The sequence below is a fragment of the Musca domestica genome, unplaced genomic scaffold, assembly GCF_030504385.1.
Source record: "Musca domestica strain aabys unplaced genomic scaffold, Musca_domestica.polishedcontigs.V.1.1 45, whole genome shotgun sequence".
Taxonomy (NCBI): Eukaryota; Metazoa; Arthropoda; class Insecta; order Diptera; family Muscidae; genus Musca; species Musca domestica.
This window is the reverse complement of record NW_026712335.1, coordinates 4,981,172-5,008,357: the sequence shown is the minus strand read 5'-3', so window position 1 is coordinate 5,008,357 and position 27,186 is coordinate 4,981,172. Positions and strand designations below refer to the sequence as shown.

Sequence of the window (27,186 nt, the reverse complement as noted above, 5' to 3'; positions counted from 1 at the left end):
CAAATAACCCGAAATCGGTTGAAGATATATATGGAAGCTATATCAACATTTGAACCGATCTTGATACAAAGTAGCAGAGGTATGTCTGGACTGTATCTGATATCTGATAACAAACATCATTCTTGTGGGGCGTGTATTACGAATGTTGGGCACTTAAACACCAAATCGGATGAAATCTATATATTGGAGCTATTGTTATATCTGAAGCGATTTTCTTCGAATTTGATGTACTTGCTTCTAGACTAAATTCGGTCGTAGGTACCAAAATTCAGGACATTTGGACAGATATTGGCTATTTGGTGCACAATTAACCTGAAATCGGTTGAACATATCTATATCTGAATCGATTATCACCAATTTCAATAGGGTTCGTCCGTCGGCCAAACAAATATTATTTGGAAAATTTCATCTCAATCGGATAATAAATGCGACCTGCATTTTGTTTCCAAGAATACATGGACAGAAGATAATATAATTCATACCCTTCAATACGAATGGTCCAATCAAGTCATATTGTGGGTCGAGACCCAATATTCCGAGGAGTTATAAAATATTTCATCAGCACAAAGGTAAGGGTATTACTATATAGTTTTGGCTATAAAAGTAGTATATTTTACGTTTTAGCTGATCACTTTTTGGATTACTTTGAACATAAACAATTCCCTAAAAATAGTATTAAATTATCATGTATTTAAATTTAGAAGACCTGATTAGATTAATATGCAAACCCCTTGAGGGTGCTCCTATTGAGTTGTAGCATTTCTTTAAAATTAGTTGACATTTGACTTCCGTTAGAAATGTATATCTTTGCTTTCGTAGTACTTTTTTTAATTTTTTGGACCTATCAACTGCATAAGTGTACAAAAGCCAAACGTGATGCTGTGAGCAATATACCAGGACCACCAGCCATACCCATAATTGGATGTTTGGATTTTATATTGAAAATTAATCCCAGAAGTGAGATACCTCATAGCTCTATATCCTTAAAAAAAACTAAAAATTTTCACGAAAATTTTAGATGTCTCCCAGATTGCAATAGAAAATGCTCGGAAATATGGTCCAATAATCCGTATATGGGCTTTTAATCGCCTTTTGATTGGCTCATCGGATACTGAGCTGAATGAACAAATTCTAAGCAGTAGTACTCACATATCAAAACAGCGTCTGTATGGATTACTTAAAGATTGGCTTGGTGTTGGTTTACTCCTGAGTGATGGCAAAAAATGGCATACGCGTCGTAAGATTATTACACCCACCTTTCATTTCAAAATATTGGAAGATTTTCTTCAGATATTTAATTGTCAATCGATGGTGTTGTTGGATAATTTAGCCGAAAAGGCTGATGGAAAGACTCCGTTCGATGTGTATCCATTGATGTCGTTGTATACTCTGGACATAATTGCCGAATCAGCAATGGGCACCCAGGTCAATGCCCAAACTAAGGGAAATGTGGAATATGCCAAAGCTGTTAGTGAGTGAGTATAATTATAAAATTATTTATACCCTCCACCCTCCATAGAAAGGAGGGTATATTACGTTGTTAACTTCGTTTGTAACATATTTAACAAGTAACCAAAGGCTATAATCGAGCGGGGCCGATCATGTGATACCCTACAACACTACAATTTATTCGAAGTCCTTTTATGTCCAAATCGATTTTAGAAGATTTCGTTTTGAAAAAATGTCAAAAATAATGCCCCTGTCCCAAACTCTCTTCTGATGATAATGTATCAATTAGTTTCCAATTGTTGTCTATAGAGGGACTACAAAATAAGAAAAATTTAAATTTTGTAGTCCATCTGAACCCCTAAATGTAAATCTTAAGACAAAAGGCTTTAATTCTGACCCTAACCCTACCCTCATGCAGAATATCGTTAGGATCGGACGATAATTGCGACATGCATATTATATAAAACGTAGTGTTGCAGGGTGTAAAAATTTAAAAAATTTACAATTCAAAATTGTAAGTCAAATTAAAAAAATAGCATGCGATAAAAAATATGACAAAAATTGAAAAAAAAGAACAAAAGATATTCACTTTTTTATTGCTATATTTTTCCGCGATTTTCTTAGATTTTATCCTAGTCTGGCAAAAGACCTTTACGAAGTGATGGGAATTGTGAAAATCGGCCCAGCGGTTCTTGTCTTATAAGCAGAATAAATAAGATCTATTTCTTTTACATATATATTGTTCCTATTTTGTTATATATCCAATATCTTGGTTAAATGGTCAGAAGTGACCTTTTAAGGCATTTTTGATTTGGCTGGGATTGAAAATATTCGTGGTTTATTGCAAAATTTCTCATTTCCTTACAATAAATAAATATTGTCCGATGGCCGCCTAAATTGGCAGGCTTCTGCCCAGTCCTAAACTCTAAATCCATGTAAATTGGTTCATAATTGTGGCTTATAGAGCAACTGAAATATAAAGAAATTTTTCAGTTTTTGGTCCATTTCAACCCCTATATATTGTGCAATAATCTCCAAAAACAATAGGGTTCTGTTCTGCCCCTAACACCACCTCCATTTTCAATTTCGTGAGGATCGGGCCATAATTGCGACCTGTAGCTTGATTACAAATTAACATGGACAGAAGGACAGACGGACAGACGGACGGACGGACATACATAGCTAGATCGACTCAGCTCGGCGAGATAGGAAGATCAATATACACTTTCTTTTGTGGGAAACCAATATTTCGAGGTGTTACATAATTTTTGGCCCAATCAAACTTATAATACCCCCAACACAAGTGTTGTAGGGTATAAATATTCGTCGTAGACCTTATTTTTTATGTCGATTTAACGATGTCCGTCTGTCTGTCCGTTTGTCTGTTGAAATAACGATACAGTCCATGTTATTTGACATAGAGCTTTGAACTTTGACACAATTGTTTGTATTGTATCCAGAATGGTTGGTATTGAAAATGAGATATATCGGACTACGTTTTCTTATAGGCTCCATACAACGGTATCTCCCAATATTCGATATTTTTATGATTTTAATAATAATTAGTATTTAGAGTTTATTATGGGTTCTAGCTGCGGTGGCGGAACAGTGTATTTATAGGTCCACGTTTCAGTATAGTCCCCATATAATGGTACTTCCTGATATTCTGTATTTTGATTATTTTGACCACATTTTTTACGGAATTCATTCAAATTTGTTATGCTCATATGACGGTACCACCTGATACTCGGTATTTTGATAGTATTTTGTATAAGGTATCAATACCGGGTTTAAACTCTGGTGGCAGAAGGTATATGGTAGGTATATGTTTTTCTATAGCAACCATTTAACAGTCCCTACAAATCTTCGGTATTTACGCTACATTTTTCCGATTTCTTTGAAATTCAGTATGGTTTTACGACCTTGTCAAAGCATTGCCCATAATTGTCCTCGGTTTCCAAATATAGGTACCATCCGATATTCGATATTTTGATGATCCTAGCAACATTTTCGGATTTTTTTTTTCAAATTCGGTAATTGAGACTTTGAGACTATTTTTTACCAAAGGGTCGAACTTAATGTTTTTTTTTACTTGTTATAACCTCAGACATAGGGCTAGAGATGGTATACATCATTTGATATGGCCCAAGGTCTCTTTGGACCAAATCCGTTTCAGGACATTTGGAGTCGATATAGCGATTTACGTCTGTCAATCTGTGGGTGCGCACGATAACTCTGGAAGGGAGTATCCGATTTGGTCGGAACGGATGGGCAATATCGATCAACTCCTTCTGGCACCTCCACCACAAAAGATCGAAATTTTCAAAAAAAAAAAAAAAATAAATAAATATTTTGATAAATATTTTGACTAATAATAAATCTTATAAAATATAATGTAAAGATGGAATATATAGGTTCACTCCTTCTGGTACCTCCTCCATAATGGGTCAACATTTTGAATATCCATGAAGATCATCAAATGCATAAAAACATCCGATTCCATTCAGACTTTGCAGATCTCAATACCAACACAAGATCTGTTGTAAAGTTGGTAGATATCGGACTAATCCTTTTGGTACTTCTTTCTCAAAAGGTTCAGAATTTTGAATAACTATAACGATCATAAAATACTAATTGAGCATCATATTCTCTTCAAATTTTATAAATCCCAAAATTTTTACTAACGAAAGACCTGGTGGTAAGATAGTATATTCGGTCCGCTTCTTTGGCTACCTCCCCCACAATGGGTCAACATTTTCAGTAGCCATTAAACTCGTAAAACGCAAAATGAGCATCCGATTTTTTTTTTTTTTTTGAACTCGCTACATCATAAAATAAAAAAAATCGAAATAAGTATCCGACTTTCTTCAAATTTTACATGTCCCAATATGGTACATATAGCCCCTCTCCTTCTTGCACATCCCCCCCAACAACAGGTCAAAATTTTGAATAACTAAAATGATCATAAAATACGAATTGAGCATCCAACTATAGGCCAAATATGGCACCTTGTAATATTTATATCAAATTTAAGTCAAATACGAAATGGACAATATTGGCCCACTTCTTCTGAACCGATCCAATAAAATGTCAAAAGTTTGAAAAATCATTACGCAAGTCCAAATTTATATTATTACAAACGAATATTGGCAGCTGAAAAACAGACTGATACGTTTAAACTTTAGATTCGAAGACAATTTTAAATGAAAGAAAGTGGGTATATATGCAGGGGTTTCCGTTTTCTGAAATTTGGGGCCTCTTTCTGTATGACGAAGATGAATAAAGGTCAATGCGAAAGAATACCATTCCAAAAATTAGTTTTAGAATTTTGATTTAATTACAAATATCCTTTTACCTTTCGCGTTGACATTCGTTCCGCCATAATGGTGCTATTCTATTTGTTTATTCTCCCAACACTCTACATTTGCAATAAAGAGAAAAGCTGTTTAAAAATATTTATATCTCTTTTTCAGAATGACTGAATTATCTGCCTGGAAATTCGTACGAATACACTTGAACAATAGTCTGGTCTACACAATATTACATCCACGAAAGAAACTTCGCGAGATACAACTTATACGGATAATGCGTGATTTTACCAAAAAGGTGATAGAAGAAAGACGTGAATATTTACTGAAAAACAGTCGCCATCAATCCGAAAATGGTGAAAATGAAAACGATATTGGTTTTAAGAAACGTTCCGCCCTCTTGGATGTTCTACTGCAGTCCACTGTCGACGGTAAACCACTGACAAATGAAGATATACGCGAAGAAGTTGATACATTTATGTTTGAGGGTCACGATACAACGGCCACGGCTCTCAGTTTTACACTCTATTTACTGGCAAGAAATCCTCGGGTGCAAAATAAAGTCCTGGCGGAAATTCATCAAGTCTATGGTGACGATTTGTCTGTGCCATTTACATTGATGAATTTGAATGATTTGAAATATATGGAATGGGTGATACGGGAATCGATGCGTATATATCCCGCAGTACCGATCATTGGCAGAGAAATAAAGACTGATTTTCATTACAGTAAGTAGAGGTCTTTATCAAGATAACAATTATTTTAAAATATTTTATTTTCTATTTTTGAACAGCCCACTCCCGTATTGGCAATGGTGTCATACCCGCAGGCACAGAATTCATTTTAAATATTTTCCTCGCATTAAATGATCCAAGATTTATCAAAGACCCCGAAGTCTTTCGGCCGGAACGTTTTGCCGACATCAGCCCCGAATATAATTTCAATTCAATACCATTTAGTGCTGGTCCCCGCAATTGTATTGGGCAAAAGTTTGCAATGTATGAAATGAAATTGTCATTGGCTAAAATTATCCACAACTTCGAACTCTTGCCATTGGGTGAACCTGTACAACCGTCGGTGAATATTGTCTTGCGTTCCGTCAACGGCATGCAGTTGACAATGAAGAAGAGATCCTAGATTTTAATGTCAATAAAATGTGATACCTTTATACAAAAAACGATATTAGATTTAATTAATTATAAGTAGGGTAAACCACGTATATAAGCACATTCTGTATAAGAAAAAAAACGGATACAAAAACTTGCATGGTCAAAATAGAAGCCAATTATTTTTTAAGCTGTATGCACCAAGCTTTTAAAATTTTTCTGATTTTGCAATCGTTCTACAGAAACTAGTTTTTATATAAAATTCATTCATATAAGAAAAACACACAAATAATCAAAAATAATGTCCATTTTTGTAGCACAAATATAAGGTGAAAAAGTTTGAGGATTATTTTGACTTGGCCCTCAGGGACAGATTAGAAATTATACAACGACTTTCAAAACATTACATTCTTAGAGTTCCTGATCAGATGAAATTGAAAAATATATCTGAGACACATAGACGAAAACTGAAAAAGCAGCTAAGTTCGGCCTGGCCAAATTTTTAATACTTTCTACTATTTAGAAGGAACTTCAATAACTAAAAAAAATTCCCGAAAAATACGAAATTTGAAACAATTCCGGTTAGTAGTGTCGCTAATATCATCAAAATACCAAATAAAGGGAGATGCCGTAATATATGGGCCATATGAAGAGGTGGACCTGCATACGCAATTTTCCGTCTTTGATTGTGGACGAGCTCAAATACAAATTTAAAAGCCATAATTTTTAAATTTTTGTCAATGTTATTGAATGAGAGCAAAGAATGTCGGAACTAGCATCAAATTCTAGAATAAGTTTACATTTGTTCTAATTGGTCATCTTTGGCACGAATTATGGCCTTCAAACGGCCAATGAAACCGTCACAAGCTGCCCGATTGTTGCTCTGCTGTATTTTGGTCCATTCCCAGCGAAGCGCTTGCTGGAGGTGATAGACACTTTGGTATTTTATAGTGCCAACCTTGCTTTCCAAAATACTCCAGACACTATAGTCCAACGAATTGGTATCCGTAGATTTTGGTGGCCATTGCGCGCTGGAAATGAAGCGACATTTTGTAACCATTCTTGGGTGGTGTGTGCTGATTGCGATGGTGCTGAGTCCTGTTGGAATGTCCAAGGTCTGCGGACAAAATGCCAAGGTCGATTAATACAAGCGGAGAACGACCATCGGCTGTTATAGCGGACCACCATTTACAAGGAACTTGAAAGATTTCAAAAAAATCGAAAACTATCACATATATGAAAACCTGTTTTTTCCATAGACTGTTGTACCTTTTACGAACTTAAAATACGATATTTGTTACAATTCCGGTGAATAATGTCACAAAAATCGTGAAAATATCGAGTAACGGGAGGTACGAAGACGTGAACCTGCACAGACAATTTTTTTTGCCATAGGTTGTAGTACCCATTACTACTTCCAATATGAAATTTGAAACGATACCGGTGAATAGAGTTGCTGAAATCATAAAAATATCGACTACCGGGAGGTACCGTTCTATGGGGGTTGTACGAAGACGTGGACCTGCATACAAACATTTTTGTCATAGACTGTAGTACCCATTACGATCTTCTTAAATCATGAAAATACCGAAAATCGAGAGATACCGTTACATGGGTGCTATACGAAGACGTGGACCTGCATACGAAATTTTTGGCCATATATTGTAGCACCCATTCCATCTTCCAATAGAAATTTATTGAAATTTAATGCTGCTGAAATCATCAAAATACCGAATATCGGGAGGTTCCGTTATATGGGGGCTATACGAAAAAGTGGACCGACATGGTCCATTTACGAACTTAACCGGCCTACTGGTAAACTATGCATGCTTGCAAAATTGTAGCCTTCATCTCAATTCGTTCGTAAGATTGCGCGATTACAACAGACATAAAGGCGGACGGACATCGCTAGATCGTCTTAGAATTTTACTCTGATCCATAATATATATACTTAGTAGGGTATATTATGAATATTTCGAGGAGTTACAAACGAAATGATAAAGCTAATATACCCTCCATAGAATGGTGGAGGGTATTACACATGTTCTATAGTAAATAATACCGCACTTCCCATCAATAATTCGGCGATAAGAAGAAGAAAGCTTAAACAAGCCTGCTTACGGTAAAGAGTCAGTAACTTTACTAAGAAAGTTTTTAATTAAAAACAAGTAAGCAAAAGCTACAGTCGAGCGGGGCCGACCGTTGAATACCCTACAACACTATAATAAACGATACAGTTTATATAGGCGAGATTCTCGAAAGAATTCCACAAGATATTGTGACAAATAATAAAAAAAAAAAAAAAACCATCAGGTTTCGTTCTCTAATTTTCAAATAATTTATTGGTAGATGTTGCACGTAAATGGTCTTCCTAGATCTGGAACCAATATTTCCCAAAGACCTATAATCTCTCAGAAGTGGCAAAAGATTAACATTTATTATTGGTTTCTGACTGAAACGCATCTATATGAGATACAGACATTTGACTATATTCTTCAACGAAATCAGCGTTAACGAAATAGTCAGAAGTGCGTCTTTCCTGTATTTGTGAATTCTCCAAAAAGTCACTGGAATGGACATTTTCGTATTTTGTCTACAAAAGTTGGCAAACTCGTTCACACATTGAATATTTTTGGATGGCCATCCAAAACTGCTTGGCTTTTGCAATGTCCGGTATTCCCCATTCAAATGTGCGTGAGGACCGGGCTAATTACGACCTGCTGACAATTTTGCAGTTTTTGGTCCATTTCAACCCCTAAATATATGGCGATCATCTTCAAAAAGAGTAGGCTTCTATTCTGACCCTCATCTTATCCCCATGCAAAATTTCGTAAGGATCGGGCCATAAATGCGATCTGTGTATGATATCCTGATATCCTAACTACTTAGTTTTGTTAGCTGTAGAAATATTACCAAATGTTTAATTTAAAATGAAAATATGCCAAAAATATGACAAAATTGAAAAAAATATGAGAAAATCTTACAAATCCAATATTTTCATCTTTAGAGAGATATTTTTATGCGATTTTTTAGACGTTTTTTCTTTCCTGCCAAGAGGCCATTCTGAATTAATGAGAACTGTCGAAATCAGTTCAGCCGTTCTCGACATATAAGAGATCTTTCAAGTATATCTTCTTTGATAAACATATATATCGCACATATTTTGCTATATATCCGTTTTGTTGGGTGTTAACATCAATGTAAAGATCAGAAGTAACCTTGTCATGGCGTTGTGATTTCGCCGGGATTTAAAATATTCGCGGTTTAATGAAAAATTTTGAATTTTTTCAACACAAAAAATATGGTCTATTTTACCCGCTAAATATTCTCCGATGACCACCCAAATTGGTAGGTTTCTTCCCCGCCCTAAACTCGGCTACATGCGAAGTTCCGCGTCGATTGGTCTATAATTGCGACCTGCATAGCTACTGCAACACTGCGACATTTTTTCAGTATTTGATCCATTTCAACCCCTAAACATTTGGCGATCATCTCCAAAAGAAATAGGGTTCTATTCTGACCCCAGTCCCACCTCCATTCTAAATTTCGTGAAGATCGGGCCATAATTGCGACCTGTAGAGTGATTACAAATTAACATGGACAGACGGACGGACGGACATACATAGCTAGATCGACTCAGCTCGGCGAGCTAGGAAGATCCATATATACTTTCCTATGTGGGAAACCAATATTTCGTGGTGTTACATAATTTTTGGGCCAATCAAACTTATAATACCCCCAACACATAGTGTTGTAGGGTATAAAAATTGCAAAAAAAATATAAATGTTATATTAATATATATTTTAACTAAAACTAAATTTAATAATAAATGTAATAACTAAATATAATATTCCTAAGGCAATTATTTCATTGCATACTGCCTTTAATATCACAAATATTACTACATTCTTTCCTTCAGTCCCAACTGCATGCCAGTCTCTGAACGCATAACAATATTCAAAATCGGAGCCACTTTATCACCCAGCGGTAAGAGTTCGAAACGTTTTAAAATGTTCACCAAAATCACTTTCATTTCGTACATGGCAAATTTCTGGCCAACACAATTACGAGGGCCGGCACTAAAGGGAACAAATGCGAAATTAGTACCAGCATCATGTTGTTCATGACGCTCCGGACGAAATTCCAAGGGATCTTCGAAACGTGTACCATCGCGCATCATGCCATACAGGGATAACATAAATTCGGTACCAGCTGGTATGACACCGCTGCCCAATTTGGAATGTTCTGAAATGGAAGTTAATTAAATTTATTTTTGTTTTTAATTTTGCTTAAAATTTCCTTACCATATTTAAAATCCTCTACAATTTCTCTTGCTATTATCGGCACGGAGGGATATAACCTTAACACCTCCTTGATGACACATTCCATACATTTCAGTTCATTCAAATTCATGAGAGTAAATTTATTCTCCTCTTCATCCGGATATACTCGCCGAATTTCAGCTAGTAATTTATTTTGAATCTGCGGATGACGTGCCAGCAAATGTAGTGTAAAACTCAGAGCCGATGTTGTGGTATCATGACCCTCAAACATAAATGTATCGACTTCTTCACGTATATCTTCATCACTCAACGGCTTACCATTGATTGTTGCTTGCAGCAGCAGATCCAATAGGGCCATTCGTTTCTTACTACCAATATCAGATTCTTCATTTGTCTCCTCCTTGCTTTCCAGCTCTTGACGTCGTTTCTCAATGACATTGCGTGTAAATTTGTGCATAATACTTATCAGTTTCATTTGTCTTAGCTTTTTCAAAGGGCAAAATAGACTGAACGTTATTTCGTTTTGAATGTGTACGCGAAGAAAACGCCAGGCCATCATTGCTGTCATTCTGAAAATAGAAATAAGAAAATCGGTATTGCTAATAACTCAGCTCTTTTACTATATCATTCAATTTAACAAAACTTCTTTAATCTTACAAATTGAGAGATTAATTAAATTGTATTCTATTCTAGGCACTTAAGCCAAACGTTCGCTGGCTTTTCTGATACCTTAATCATAGACATAGGAACACCAATCTTTGAAGATATAATTCTCCACATTTTATAGAGGGCTTTGTGGAGAGCTTTCGACTATTTCAAGAATTATTGGTTAAAAAAAAATGGGTCATGTTGGTCCACTTTTGGGTTTACAGTAAACCCCGATTTTCAGTATTTTTTATGTTTTATTTATAATTTTTCATTCAATCCGCCGCTTTTTGGTATTTTGAGTTCCTATTATGTAGAATCATTACTAGAATCATGTACCACGTCTTGGTGCAACCCTTATACGAATATATCCCTTTTTATACCCTCCACCATACATGGTACGGAGGGTATATTAAGTTCGTCGTTCCGTTTGTAACTCATCGAAAGAATGATTTTAGACCTAACAAAGCATATATATTCTTGATCAGCGTAAAATTATAAAACGATTTAGAAGATGGGCTATATCGGTCCAGTATATCGTATAGCCTCCATGTAACGGTACCGCCCAATAATCGGTGTTTCAAAAATTGTAGCCAGATTATTCAACGGAATTGTCTAAAATCCACACAAGAAGTAACTTCTGAGTAATTTGTCACCCGGAAGAGAATTGTCTATATAGGTTCACGACAGCCCCCACCCAACGACACTTCCTCATATTCGGTATTTTAGGGACATTATTCACCGGAATCGTTTCGAATTTCGTATTTAAAGTTCGTAATGTGTACTACAGCCTATGACAAAAAATTAACTATACAGAGCCATGTCTTCGTATAGTCCCCATATAACACCATTCCATTGAGCGGTATTTTTCGACTGAATATTTTGCAATTTTTTCAAGATCCTACAAAATGGTGGAAGGTATTAAAAGTTCGGCCAGCCAGTATTTTCTCATTTGTATTTTGGTTTCTTGGGGATTTAAAGAATCCGAAGGGAAGTTTTTCATATAAGTGAGGGAGAACTCTGGCGAACAAAAGAAAAATGGTTCCTCTCAAATGAGAGAGAGTTTGCTGTGCTCGGTACCCGGACATATCGCTACGGGCATAATCCCCATTGTAATTATGGTGGATATGTAGTATGGAGGGTATATTAAGTTTATCATTCCGTTTGTAACACCTCGAAATACACATTTAGACCCCACGAAGTATTTATATATTCTTGATCAGCATAAAATTCTATGTCGATTTGGGGATATCCGTCCGTCTGTGGAAATCACTCTAGCTTCCGAACGAAATGAAGTAGGTTGATAAAATTTTACTCAAATGTGTTGTATGTCTGCAGGACTTGGTATTGAAAATGAGCTATGTAGGTCCACGTTATGGTATAGCCCCCATGTAACGGTACCTCCCGATATTCGGTATTTTGATGATTTTAGTGACATTACTATCCGATTTTTTCTCAAAAGTTGCCAATGCAGGTCCATGTCGCCGTATAGACTCTAATATAACGGCTGCATTCGGTATTTTCAAGATTTTAACAGCATTTTTAACGGATTTTATATTTTTATTTTATTTATTTTTTTTTTGTTTTGATTATTGCCGAATTCATTCCAAATGGTGGAGAGTATTCAAAGATCGGCCCGGCCGAACTTAAAGCTTTTTTACTCCTTTTTTTTTTTTTTTGTTTTCTGCTCATAACTCTCATAATAAAGTAGGGATTATGTCCGCTTCCCAAAACAGACATACTTCGTTTGACCGTTTGCTGTGGGGATTACGTTAGACATATTTCCCAGAAAGAAACCAAGGCTTAAATTGAGTTTACAAAAGTTATAAAAACTAGGGATCGCGTGGTCAGTATTGGACATACGGCTACTTACAAAATTTATAATTTTTAGAAAAACTAAGCATCGCCTAGGCCGTCTTTGGGAGAAAATTGCAAGCCCCGGCCCAAGTCAGGCTACCTACAGAAATTATAGAATTGGGAAATCTATCTCAAGCCCCTGTCGAATGACGTCTACTTAAAAAAGCTATAAAGGTATATTTTTGGAGAAAATAAAGATTTCCTGATTTTTTTATCACTGATATCTTCTACAAGAGTACATTTCGCACCATTTTAGAAAGGCAATTTCAACTTTTAGGGTTTTTTTCTATTTTAGGTGTTTTTCAACATTTTACAAAAATGCCGAAACCCGTTCAAACATCCTACTTGTTGGATAGGTATTTCCATATGCATTCAAATGATACCCATACTGTACATCAGTTTTTTAGAACCGGATAATATCCGAATTTTGTATCCGAACTCTCGGGTAAACAGGTTTTTCCCCCAATTTTTTCCTTTACCGTATTTAGGTTAAAAATGTCTACCACATAATGGGGTTTATGTCCGCCATCGTTGTGGACATCATCCCTATTATTTGGAGGTAATAATCCGGGGATTATGAGACGGCACTGATTTGCTCATTGTCAAGTGATTTCGTTTTATTTTTATTACTATAGTACTCACTCTTTAACCGCCTGGGTGTAGGGTATACTCTTGTCCGTTTGTGCATTAACTTTTGTACCCATTGCCGATTCGGCAATAATATCCAATGTCAACATAGAAACATATGGATATGCATCAAATGCCGTTCGTCCATCTGCCCTCTTCGCCAAGAAATGCAATGCAACAGATGCCTGACGATCAAAAATTTCTAAGAATTCTTCCAATATTTTAAAATGAAATGTTGGCGTTATAATTTTACGACGTGAATGCCATTTTTTGCCCGTACTCATGAGCAGGCCTACGCCCAACCATTGGTGGAGTATATCATAAGTTTTATGTTTCGTTATGTGTACACTGCTGGCCAATAGTTGTTCATTCAATTCGGTATCCATGCTAATTACCGCATAACGATGAAGGGCCACCATGCGAAGTACCGGACCATATGTGGTGAAAAATTCAGTCATTTTTTCAAAGACATCTAAAAATATTTGGTTTCCATAAAGTTATTTTTTTAATTTTTGTTGCAACTTTCTTACTTGTCAGGTTAACTTGGTGTATTATATGTATCGAACCGATGATGGGATATGCATTAGGACCTGGTAATTTAACTAATGCGGCACGTTTTCTTCTATGAGATTTATTATTTGTGAGTATTAAAAGCAGCAGGATTAGAGTGACTACGAAGGCTAGTAACAGGTACAACATCCTATTTCTTTGATTGGTTCTTTGCGACTGCTAAATTTTTGGAACACCATATTATTTTTCAAAATATATAAAAGCTTTTTTCTGCTATTAAATAGGCTTTGGTAGAAAAAATCTTATTTGCAGTGGATTTCTTATTCTTATTTACTGATATCAGCTATCTGTATACTTATATGCAGCTATGCGGCCAATGCATTGGAAGATTGGGGAGGTTCATTCACATATTCAAATCGACACTGGATTACAGTAATGTCGGCTGATGTGTATAAAAAACCCCTATAATAACTATGTGAAAGTGGTACCCAACAAGGGCATAGAAAGATAGCTAAAGTTTGCCCATTTTATCTACAAGGGGATTTTTATTGTATTTTGGAAATATCAAAATTAATAACATTGTAAAGAAATGCGATTTTAAATTAAATTTTGTAATAATTTCTTATACCCTCAGTCATACGGCTACAGAGGGTATATATCAATTGATAAGCCTGTCTGGCTGGCTGGTGTCCACTGTAACTCTCGAAGGGAGTATCTGATTTGGTTCAAACTTGGTACATCGTAATATTATTATCAAACTTTTTTCGAGTTCGGAAATGAGCAATATCATTCCCAATATCGGCCCAACCTCTGGTATTTATATATCCCATAACTTGGGGAACAAGTCAGCGATTCGTTTGAAACATGGTATATCTCAACAACATGGTATTTTTCGCAACCAGGGATCTGATGTGAATAAAGAATCTATCGACCCAAATCTTTGTGGTACTTTCCCCAAATAAGTTGCGCCTATTTTGATAATAATTTATTCGCATAAAACAGAAAAAAATGGTAGCTTGCTTGGTCAGAAAACAGTACACAATTTGAGCAAATTTTCCAAAAGAAAACATCCTCTATCATATCTTGAACAAATAGTGAACTAAATCCGAAATTTCAAAGGTTATAAAGGTGTAACATTTTGTACAAAAAAAAAAATAATAATAATAATAATAATAATAATAATCTCAATACTTTTTAGTGCCATTCAAGTAGGAATATCCAGAAATAGGACCTCAGTCAATAACTCGATCCAAACTAGAAAGTCGAAAATTCTATCGATCAAAATATAGGATTTTAATTCAATAAAACTCAGCTTTTAGTACCATTTTTAGTACACCAACTTATTTATTTATTCTCATAAGGTCAAGGTCTTCTCATAGATGACCAGAAGGTATTCTAATAGATGACCAGGAGGTTTTCAAATAGATGACCAGAAGGTCTTCTAATACATGACCAGAAGGGTTTCTCATAGAAGGTCTTGTTTATTCTGGTCAAATATAGTATCATTCAATATTTTCGTACAAATTTATTTCACACAAAGGTACACATTTCCAAAATCATCTTCATATCTTAATTGATATCAGAGACCTCAATATCAAATTTGAGGAATCCAGTTCAATGCCGTCACCAAATACCAAATTTAGTAAACTTTCAGTACTTTTCGTGCTATTATACACATTTCCGAACCCACCTCCATATGTCTAGTATACTACAAAAGCAAACCTAACACTAAATTCCACATTTGAAGCACTATCTGTTCTCCCAATACCAAACTGTACCAAACATAGTACTATTTAGTACTTCCCCTTATTATCACAAACCTGCTACCAACAGGGATTCCAATACAAAATTTCAAAATTCCAGCTTCATCAATTCACCCTAAACAAAAATATTCCTAATTTAGTTTGCACACCGGTATCAAATCACTTTCATGTATCAAACTTACTTTCCAACCTTGATTCGCATACTAAATTTAAAGTTTTTAGCTTTACACGTTTATATAATAAAATATTGTACCAGTTTCAAATGTTAGTGCTATTTAAAAAATCCAAATTTAAAATTCGAATTTCCAAAAAAATCGTTGGTGCATCTATCCTGCACTCCATTAATGACTCTCATACCAAATTCCAGAATTTTAGCTCCATCGGTTCACAAAATTCCAATTTGTACCAAATTTAGTACCACTTAGTACGCATAAGTACAGATTTCCAAAGCTTTTTTCGTTACTCACACAGTAATCCCAATTCCAAATTTCAGGATTCCATCCCTGTTGTCCGCCAAAAAAAAAAAATGTTACTTTATTTATTACATATTAATACATATAAGTACAATTTTCCAATACTACCTACATATTCCAATCCTACACCCCGACAGTAATCTATTTTCCAATTTTAAGTACAAAAAAAAAATATATAATTAAAACATTAAGTCCAATAGAAATTTTATTTTCCAAATTTCTGGAATCCAAAAAATAAATTGTATCAAATTTGGTACCATTTAGTACACATAAGTACAAAAATACAAAACTGCCTACATTCCCAGTCCTAGAATGCAATAGTAATCTTATTTCCCATTTTCAGAATTTCCACATTCTACACATTTCCAAAACTACCACCTTATATCGACTCTATTCCTCAACCTTGATTCCAATACCAAATTTAAAAGTTTTTAGCTCATGATACGAAATTGTATAAAATGTAGTACATATTAATACTTAATATACGTGTAGTAAGAATTTCCAAAAACTCTTTGGTACATCCATCACACACTACATCAGTGACCCTCATTCCGATTTTAATAGCTCTCGCTCTACAAGGTCGTCAAATACAAAGTGTACCATATTTAGTACCATTCAGAACTTTTCGTACCGTTCTTGTACGAATTATAAAAAAAACCCAGCCTTGTCTGATCCCTTCGGACCAAGAGTGACCCTCACACTAAATTGCAAGATTCTAGCATAAGCCATTTCGTCTGGGCGTTGATGAATCGGTAAGTCACTCAGTCAGTTGATGACTTTATTCTTTTATTATTACGGAGAGATAGATAGATACCCCAAAAAAATTTTTGGCCTGGGAACCCAAAATCACCTTCACTATAAATGCCCCATCCCCTAACCATGACATGCAAAATTGTCGCACAGTGTTATATGTCCACCATTTGGTGTAATGTTTGCACTGAGCTGTTGCCAAAGTGAATAATATTTTCTGAATTGATTTTAATCTAGTTCACATAATGTTTTAACCCACGTTGCTTCAAAATATTCTAGTTCTGACGAATACTATTGTCTGTAGCCAAGTGTAAATTAGCTACTTTTGAATTGATAATAATTAAAAAATTAGGTTGAAAAAAGTCGCGTGCCGATGTTTGTCATACTTTTGACTCATTGTTCATTTTCGAACATAGCTATCAAAAAATAACAAAGATAATTCGTTTCAAAAAATCTTATCAACATAGGTATGTTCGATCGCACTTATTTAGTAGAAAAGCGTTCTAAAAACATAAAAAATAAACTTGATAATTATTTTGATTATTCAAATCGAAAGTTGACGTAGAGCAGTTTAGGAAAAAAATTGCAAAAGTGATTTACAGCAGTTGTGTTCCAAAACCTGCATATAATACTAATATTATTAGCTTTATCAAATGAGAAAAAATTTATTTCGAAGTAAAATCTTTGGATCATTGAATTTAGATACAACAACTATTAATAAATCACTGTATTTTTATATTTTTGTTCGATATTATTACTGTTAAGATGTGCAACAATAAAGACCCGTTTAATTAATTTATAAAATGATTAAAATATATTTAACTTTAAAATTTTATTAATTAACAAATTGCCCTCGGAGGCCCCACTGTTTTCTTAATTTGTTTTGATAACAGCCAAGTGTTTGTTTAGCCTATTGATTATTTCGGAAAGTCTCGTGCCTTTGTTCTCCATCTGTTAGCCATGAACCCAATGTTATCGGTCGAAACAAATATAACAACTTAAAGCTTGAGATAATCTACTTATGAAATATCTTATCAATATTTAAATGGGTATATTTATTAAATATGTTAAATAATATCTTAACATCCATGAGTTCTAGGGACCACTAAAACAGAAAATGTAAATAAATAATAAGTAAAAAAGCAGTTAAGTTCGACCGGGCCGAACTTTATATACCTTCCACCATTTGGAAGAAACTTGAAAATTTTCAAAAAAAAATCCGTCGAAAAATACCGCTCAAATGAAAACCGTTATACAGGGTTAGGATGAAAAAACTGCAACCAAATTCGGACTGCTGTCATAACTAAGCCACTCGTCCGACAGCTGTTAAAATTATCCCAGTGACAGCCCATTATATTCTTTACAAGCGTACAAAAGCATTTTGGTGAGAATTTTAAAGAAAAAAGTTATTCGTGATGGAATTCAAACGTGATGGTGTGATTTCTTTATATTTGGCTGGAAAACCACATGTGGCTATCGTTAGAGCACTCCGCCATTTAAATGTGAATAAATCTTTTGTGTCTCGTACCATCGCCCGTTACCGTGATACACGACATCAAGGAAGTGGACGGAAGGAAACAGCAACGTCAGCAGAAATGGTTTAAAATGAAAGAAGCGACTTGATCGAAACCCGCGTCGCAGTAGCCGAACAATGGCTCGTAAGCTGAACATATCGCAATATTTCATTCGGCAATTATTGAAAAATGAGCTCGGGGTAAAGCCATTGAAATTCCGAAAAGTGCAAGAACTTACACCGCAACGGAAAGAAAATAGACTCAAAAGAGCTAAAGAGTTGCTTCGCTTGGCCGAAAGTGGTGAACTGCCGAATTTGGTTTGAAAACAAACAAAATGATCGTGTTTACTTGCCAAAGACGTCATCTGAAAATGTTTGTTGGCCGTTTGAAGGCCATAATTTGTGCCATAGGTAACCAATTCGAACAAAAAATTTGAACTTATTATCAAATTTTGTTGTTGCAAAATGGTCAGGCTTTATCCCTTTATTGTTGTTTTTATAAAAACAACGTTTGTTTATTAGTGGTAATGTTTACCAGGGGGTAAGGCAGGAAATACCTAGGTTTCGGAAATTGCCACCAATCCTCATCTGTTCCCTTGTTTTTTGTCTCGGATATTCTCCCCAGAAGTTATTTTAAAAATAACTTCTATGACAAAAAACATTTATTACCCAAGTGAGTATTGAGCTTACGATCTCGTCACTTGGGTAAAAAATGTTTTTTGTCATAGAAGTTATTTTTAAAATAACTTCTGGGGAGAATATCCCAGACAAAAACAAGGGAACAGATGAGGATTGGTGGCTCTTTCCAAAACCATAGTCCTGTAAAAGTTTTTTCTTTGTTTTTTTTTCCGCGAGTTCCAAAACAGCGAGACACACGTAGCTATCTTGTGAATATATTTGTAATTCAATGTTTATCTCAATACTAGAAATGGCATTACTCACTCTTGAACGGCTGATGTATACGGCATTGTCTTATCAACTTGGGCATTCACCTTTGTACCCATCGCTGTCTCAGCAATTATGTCCAATGCCAGCCGACACATGAATGGATAAATGTCAACAGTTGTTTTCCCATCCTCGGCCACCTCGGCTAAACACTGCAACGCCACCGATGACTGCTGATCAAATACAGGCAAAAAATCTTCTAATATTTTAAAATGAAATGTCGGTGTAATAATTTTGCGACGTTGATGCCATTTGCGGCCATTGCTTAGCAATAGACCTGTGCCCAGCCATAGTTTTAGGCTATCATAATTACGATGTTTTGTAATGTGAACCGGGCTTAACATAAGAAGTTCATTCAACTCGACGTCCATAGAAAATATGACAAAACGTCGAAGTCCCCAGAGGCCAACAATGCGACCATATTTACGAAATAATTTCTCATATTCTTCGAAGAAATCTGTGAATTAAAATGTATTTAAGAGGCCCTATTGTAAATATATTGGACATACATACTTTGGTGATTGACTCTATATACGAATGCAATGGCTGACGGCAGAGGCAAAGCATTCAAGCCTGCAATTCTTTTATGAACTTCCTCATGCTTAGCGTTAATCAATATATGACAAATTCGCAGTAGTAAGGCAATGAAAATGAGAACAGCGATCACGATAAGTCCTGAAGCCATGTTCGCCAGCTGACTTGTGTACGTTTACTGAAACAAGTTTCCGAAGTCATTCTAAATTTAGCAAGTAATAGTTTTTACAGTCATAGTTACAATTGAATTGAGGCACGTAACATCGACGTTTGTTTCGATCGAATAAAAATTTGAATGCACCCCATCACGAGAGAACGTAAAATAATTAGATAATGCAATGCAAATGAAAATTATAGGAAAACTTAAACCAGCCGGTCAAGTCAAAGCTTTGGCAGAAATGTATATACAGGGTTGTCCATATTCGACGGACCCATCCGTCAACGCCATAACTTTTGACAGAGATGTCACATCGCTTAATGACATACCACGTTTGAAGCGTCAGTCCAAGCAGATTTTTACCATAAACCAATACACGCCACGCGAGCGCTCTGAAATTTACATTCAACAGAAGAAATCAATTGTGAAAACTCAACGTGCTTTTAAAACATTAAAAAATGTGAGAAGTGCGCCTTCTAAGAACACCATTAAGCGTTTACACAAAAAGTTTCGACTGGTAAGGCTCTTTCTAATCCGAAGAGGCCATATAAAAGTCGACCAAGGCGATCGGCAGAGAATATCGCTGCCGTATGAGCCAGTGTTGAGAGGTCCCCAAGAACATCCCAAAAACGCCGTTCTCAGCAGTTGGGCATTGCTCGGTCCACTTGACAAAGGATTATTCGCATTGATTTGCATTTGTTCCCGTACAAAATTCAATTGACGCAAAAAATGTTGCCTGCGGACAAGCCTCGTCGATTGGAATGGGCCCAAATAGTCATGGGTCCGTCGAATATGGGCAACCCTGTATATTAACAGGTAAAAAAGCAGGTAAGACCGGCCGGACCGAACTTTTATTACGATCCACCAATTGGAAAGAACTTATAAAATTAAAACAAGTAAAAAAACATTAAGTTCGGCCGGGCCAAATTTTTAATACCCTCCACCTTAGGGTAAAAGAAACATTAGAAGAAATGTGGCAAAAACCATTAAAATGCCGATTATGGGGAGGTACCGTTATATGGGGGGTATACCAAAACGTGGACCTATAATTACAATGTTTCGCCACCGGAGCTGGAACCCATTATGACCCACAAATACCAATTTTTAGACAATTCAGTGAAAAAATGTAGCAAAAACCATCAAAATACCGAATATCGGGAGGTACCGTTATATGGGGGCTATATCAAATCATGGACCATGCATGCAATGTTTCGCCACCGAAGCTGGAACCAATTATGACCAACAAATACCAGTTTTCGAACAAATCCCTGAAAAAATGTGGCAAAAATCATCAAATTACCGAATATCGGGAGGTACCGTTATATGGGGGCTATACCAAAACGTGGACCTATAATTACAATGTTCGCCACCGGAGCTGGAACCCATTATGACCAACAAATACCGATTTTCAGACAAATCCGTGAAAAAATGTGGTAAAAAAAACTGAAATACTAAATATCGGGAGGTACCTTTATATGGGGGCTATACCACAACGTGGACCTATACATGCAATGTTTTGCCACACGCTCAGGGACCCGCTATGACCTACAAATACCAATTTAAGACAAATCCGTAAAAAAATGTGGCATAAATCATCAAAATACCGAATATCGGGAGGTACCGTTATATGGGGACTATACCAAATTATGGACCCATACATGCAATGTTCCGCCACCGTAGCTGGAAACCATTATGACCCACAAATACCAATTTTTAGACAAATCGGTGAAAAAATGTGGTAAAAAAAAACTAAAATACTAAATATCGGGAGGTACCTTTATATGGGGGCTATACCACAACGTGGACCTATACATGCAATGTTTTGCCACACGCTCAGGGACCCGCTATGACCTACAAATACCAATTTTAAGACAAATCCGTGAAAAAATGTGGCATAAATCATCAAAATACCGAATATCGGGAGGTATCGTTATATGGGGACTATACCAGAACGTGGACCGATATATCTCATTTTCAATACCAACCATCCTAGACACAATGCAAATAGCTCTGCTAAATTTTGGAGCTCTACGTCAAATAATGTGGGCTGTATCGTGATTTCAACAGACAGACAGACAGACGGACATCGTTAAATCGACTTAGAATTTTATGCTGATTATGAATATATATACTTTATGGGGTCTAAAACGAATATTTAGGGATATTACAAACGGAATGAGAAAGTTAATATACCCTCCTTTCCAAGGTGGAGGGTATAAAAAATAAATAAAATCCGTTGAAAAATGCCACAATCATTATACCCTACAACCCTATGCATTGGGGGTATGATAAGTTTGAGGGCAAAAAGTACCTCGAAACATTGGCTCTTCATATAGGATTTTATATATGAATCTTCCTATTTTAGTTATTCCGCTTATAAGTCAAGAACCGCTGGACTGGTTTTGACAATTCTCCCCAATTTGGAATGGTCTCTTGGCGTAAAAGGATAAAATCTAATAAATAAATAAATTAGTTTGAGTACTATTCCAGTCATCTGTGATTCCTAGCACCCAAGCATCCTTCACTTGACGAAAATTAAATGTAGAAAAATGTCGAAAAAAATATTTGTAAGTATTACTCCTAAGATGCAATGTAAAACTTAAAACAAGTAAAAAAGGCTACAATAGTTCGGGGCCGACCATGTGATACCCTACAACATGGTAGAAGCCTCCTTATGTCCAAATCCATTTTGGAAGACTTTGCTTTTGAAATTATCTCATAGAGCACTGCCCTGATATTACCCTTAGATTTTTGACCACGGATATTTTCCCAATATTTACGCACTCCTTCGTGCTATTAGTGGTTATGGTCCATTTTGAAACTAAATATAATCCAATGGTCATCCAAAATTCTAGACTTCTTCCCTGTCCTTAACTCTCTTCTCAGGCAAAATTCCGTGTAGATTAGTTTCAATTGTGTGATCTGGAAATTTTTTCTGCTTTTGGTTCATTTGAACCTCTAAATATTTTGTGATCATCTCCAAATGCAAGAGGCCCCTCTGTATCTCCAAATTTAGACTCATCTATATGATTTGCTTGTCTACTGTATTTGGCTATATTCGTCAACGAAATCAGCATTAAATAGCCAGAAGTTCGCCTTTTGTGTATTTCGGATATCGCCTCTAGTTAATGCTGGCATTTTTTCACACAAAAGTAGTGGTCCATTCTACTCGCTGTCTTAAACTCTAACTTAGTGCAAGATTTCGTGTCCTTTGTTTTCTATTTGTGACCTTTATAACGGCTGCAAAATCAGGAAAATTTTTAGTTGTTGGTCCATTTCAACCCCTAAATATGTTGTGGACATCTTTGAAAACAATAGACTTACCTATTCTGAGCCTGAACCTACCCTTGTAAACATTTTCGTGAGGATCGGACGATAATTGCAATCTGTATATAAGCGCGACCTGTGTTGTAAGGTGAAAAAATATTAAAAAAAATTATAAGTCAAATTAAAAAAATCGCATGCGATAAAAATATGAAAAATTAAAAAAATGTCACAAAATACTACAAAATCTATATTAACATCATTATTGATACCTTTTATGCGATTTTTTTAGATTTTATTCTTTTATATCAGGAGGGCATTCTGAAAGGACAAAAATTGTCAAATCGGTCAGCCATTCTTGAGATATAAGCATTTTAGCTTACATCCCTCTCCTTTGTATATTCACATTATAAATATTTCGATATATACATCCAATATATTTACTATCGGCATCTACATAACGGTCGGAAATTACCTTCTCGCCTATTTGTGATTTCGCTGGGATTAAAAATATTCGCGGTTTAATGGAAAATTTGACTTTTATTTAACACAAATGTTATGGTCTATTTCACCCACTACATATTACCCGATGACCATCCAAATTGGAAGCCTTCTGCCCAGCTCTAACCCCATGCTATTTTCCGCGTTTTTCAGTTTTTGGTCCATTTCAACCCCTACATATTATGCGATCATCTCAAAAAGCAAATCGGTCCATAATTGCGACCTGTAGCGTGATTACAAATTAACATGGACAGTCGGACAGACAGACAGACAGACAGACAGACAGACAGACGGACGGACGGACGGACATACATAGCTAGATCGGTTCAGCTCAGCGAGATAGGAAGATCCATATATACTTTCCAATGTGAGAAACCAATATTTCGAGGTGTTACATAATTTTTTGCCCAATAAAACTTATAATACCCCCAACACATGGTGTTTTAGGGTATAAGTATCAGTCGGTTTTTTCCACAGATGTATGCCCCCTGCCCATGTCATGAACTTTTGTGGGTGACGAATCAGAAGACTGTGGACCGATATATTCCATATTGAGATAACCGCAATCAGGCAATCAGACTCTTTTTTCATATTTTATAAACGTTGCAATTATTCAAAATTTTGACCCGTTGTGGGCTAGGTACTAGAAAGAGTGGTCCGATCTATCCCAACTTCATATTACCTAAATCAGAGTTAATAGAGAGATTTTCTTCCACAGTATTATCTAAAATGTTGATCCTTTGTGGAGGAAATACTAGAAGGAGTGAACCGATATTGTCTATTTTAGCACCTTAGCTAGCTAGCACTGATACAAGTATTAGGACTTGCAAAGATTAAACGAAATCGAAGGATCCTTTCTCCTCCTATGAGTTAAATTGTTTTCTATATGAATTTGAAATATTGTGGAGCAGGTACTGAAAGGAATAATCAGACATTGCTCATATCTGAACTTGATCTAAGTTTGATAATAACGTTACGATATACAAAGTTTCGACTGAATCGAATACTCTTTTCGGGAGTTGTCGTGCACACCAGTCAGCCAGATAGACGAATATTTCTATATCGACTACAAATGTCCATAAAAGTACTGGGTTCAAAGAGAACGTTATTTCGATCAGGCAAATGTTGGCTCTATGAAATGATTTATACCCTCTGTAGCCATATGGCTGAGGATATAAAAAGGTCGAAAAAACGTTATTCATAAATGTGAATATTTATACCCTACACCACACAGTGTCTTTGTGCATTTGTTTGTTACATGGAGAAGGAAGCGATATAGTTACTTTTGAAGATCTTCATAGAATTACTTTCTAAGTCGATTTATGTATGTCAGTCCGTCCGTCCGTCTGTCCATTATCCAATTTCCAAATTTTCCAAACTATATTTGTTTGGGCAAGGATGTGCCCAATTGAAATTGGCAAGAATCGGTTGATTTTAGATATAGCTCCCATATACATCTCCAACCGATTTCGGGTTAAATGTGCACCACACGGCCAATATCAGTCCAAATGATCTGAATGTTAGCCCATCCGACCAAATTCAGTCTAGAAGCAAGTACATCATATTTGGATACAATTGGTTCAGGTATAGCTATAGCTCCGATAGATATGTTTTATCTGATTTGTTTTAAGTCCCTCACATAAGTTAAATTATTTTCCCTCACATACGTAGTTGCAATCCACAAGAATAATATTTAATACCGTGCATCAGATACTGCTCGAAAATACCTCAACCAAATTTTACCGATTTCACGATTATCCCTCAACATATATATATTGTCAGACAAAATTGAATAGAATTTTTCATTTTCAATAGAATTTTACAATTTGGTGAAACTCAGTCCGGTATATCAATTGCTACAATAAATATTTGTTGTTGCAAAATGGTCCGGCTTAACCCCTTTATTGTTGTTTTTATAAAAACAACGTTTGTTTATTAGTGGAGAACGATGGTAATGTTTACTAGGGGGGGTAAGGTAGGGAATACCTAGGTTTCGGAAAGAGCCACCAATCCTCATCAGTTTTCTTGTTTTTTGTATGGGATATTCTCCCCAGGAGTTATTTTAAAAATAACTCCTATGACAATCTTTATCGAAGTCATATCATGAACTGTACATCAATATTATTGGGTACATAGTTGATGTGATCTACTTCACATAAATTCCCAATATAAACTTTTTTTTACGGAAGGTCTTCTAAATACGCGTAGAAGAGCTCCCGCCCGATTTTTGATCTTTCCTTACTGGTTTGTAATCATTTCTTGACCTTCAATCTTGTTAATTTAACGTTCTAATTTGAGTAACACGCTACACAACCATAAATTAAAAGCCAGTCGCCCAATCTTTATGAATTTAATTAAAAAATATGAAGCTAAGAATTTTAGTTACATTTTCTAACCAAAATATACTTCCTATTTAAGATTACACCCTCTTATTAAAGCAGTTACAATAAAATAAAAACCAAAAAAATCGACATTTGCAATTAAATATTAACGAAATAACGTTTCATTTTTCACACCACTAAAAGCCAGTAATGGTTGCTTCAACCCAAGGAATTGTGTAAATAATGGCCTCACATTTGTGCGGGGAGAGCGAAAAAGAGAATCCCCTCCCCCCGTGCAATATTTGCAACTTGAGTACACATGTAATGCCAATGGCTGGCTATTCATTAACGCCACAACTGTTGAACTGTGGCCGGATTGTATCAAAAGTTCACTTGGTGTTATTTGGCCCGACCGACGCTGGGGTTGTATGCCACGTTACGTTACGTACAATACTCTTTCATTTCAATTAACTATTATTATTTATGTTATTTTTCATATTGTCCGTTTGTATTACAATAAGCGTTATGAATTAAGGAGAGTACGGTTTATTCTTAATGTGTATTTGGGTGGAGAAATTTTAAATTTTTTTTTCGGTTTTTATACCCTCCACCATACTATGGAGGGTATATTAATTTTGTCATTCCGTTTGTAACTCCTCGAAATATTCATGTCAGACCCAACAAAGTATATATATTCTTGATCAGCGTAAAATTCTAAGACGAATTCATGTCCGTCTGTCTGTCTGTGTGTCTGTCTGTCTGTCTGTCCGTCTGTCTGTCTGTCTGTCTGTTGTAATCACGCTATCTTTCAAACAAGTTGAGATAGAAGGCTAAAATTTTGCACACATGTATTTTTTCCCAGTAGGCAGGTTAAGTTCGTAAATGGGCCATGTAGGTCCAAGTTATCATATAGCCCCCATATAACGGTACCTCCCGATATTCGGTATTTTGATGATTTTAGCGACATTATTCACCGGAATTATTTCAAATTTGGCATTTGAAGTTTGCAATGGATGCTACAGCCTAAGACAGAAAATTATCTTTGCAGGTCCACGTCTTCCTGTAGCCCCCATATAACGGTACCCCCCGATATTCGGTATTTTGATGATTTTAGCGACATTGTTTACCGGAATTGTTTCAAATTTGGTATTTGAAGTTCGTAATGGATACTTCATCCAA

At 35.7% G+C, this 27,186-nt stretch overlaps 2 protein-coding genes across 3 annotated transcripts; one reads left to right on the top strand and one right to left on the bottom strand.

The window, feature by feature from the left end:
• The first annotated feature begins 797 nt into the window (after positions 1 to 797).
• Positions 798 to 6,008, top strand: LOC101894586 (cytochrome P450 4d8-like). Its single transcript, XM_005180562.3, has 4 exons — positions 798 to 957; positions 1,019 to 1,475; positions 4,923 to 5,485; positions 5,551 to 6,008. The coding sequence occupies exons 1-4, from the start codon at positions 798 to 800 to the stop codon at positions 5,892 to 5,894; spliced, it is 1,524 nt and encodes a 507-aa protein (XP_005180619.2). The 3' UTR covers positions 5,895 to 6,008.
• A 3,710-nt stretch (positions 6,009 to 9,718) lies between these two features.
• On the bottom strand, positions 9,719 to 19,981 carry LOC101894425 (cytochrome P450 4d8). 2 transcript variants are annotated; one of them, XM_020035729.2, is made up of 4 exons: positions 19,744 to 19,981; positions 19,228 to 19,687; positions 10,169 to 10,716; positions 9,719 to 10,109 (listed from the first exon to the last, which is right to left on the bottom strand). In XM_020035729.2, the coding sequence occupies exons 1-4, from the start codon at positions 19,913 to 19,915 to the stop codon at positions 9,766 to 9,768; spliced, it is 1,524 nt and encodes a 507-aa protein (XP_019891288.2). In that variant the 5' UTR covers positions 19,916 to 19,981; the 3' UTR covers positions 9,719 to 9,765. The 2 variants fall into 2 exon arrangements, with proteins under 2 accessions (XP_019891288.2, XP_005180618.3); XM_005180561.4 differs by lacking the exons at positions 19,228 to 19,687; positions 19,744 to 19,981 and adding exons at positions 13,292 to 13,748; positions 13,807 to 14,106.
• Between the last annotated feature and the right edge of the window lie 7,205 nt (positions 19,982 to 27,186).

What these genes read in the sequence shown, in the direction of transcription:
- LOC101894586 (XM_005180562.3), top strand. Translation starts at nt 798, where the DNA reads ATGTATATCTTTGCTTTCGTAGTACTTTTTTTAATTTTTTGGACCTAT. An exon ending in ATTGAAAATTAATCCCAGAA is followed by an intron (nt 958 to 1,018) that starts GTGAGATACCTC and finishes CGAAAATTTTAG; the next exon opens with ATGTCTCCCAGATTGCAATA. An exon ending in AAAGACTGATTTTCATTACA is followed by an intron (nt 5,486 to 5,550) that starts GTAAGTAGAGGT and finishes ATTTTTGAACAG; the next exon opens with CCCACTCCCGTATTGGCAAT.
- LOC101894425 (XM_020035729.2), bottom strand. Translation starts at nt 19,915, where the DNA reads ATGGCTTCAGGACTTATCGTGATCGCTGTTCTCATTTTCATTGCCTTA. An exon ending in ATATAGAGTCAATCACCAAA is followed by an intron (nt 19,688 to 19,743) that starts GTATGTATGTCC and finishes TTTAATTCACAG; the next exon opens with ATTTCTTCGAAGAATATGAG. An exon ending in TGTAGAGGATTTTAAATATG is followed by an intron (nt 10,110 to 10,168) that starts GTAAGGAAATTT and finishes CTTCCATTTCAG; the next exon opens with AACATTCCAAATTGGGCAGC.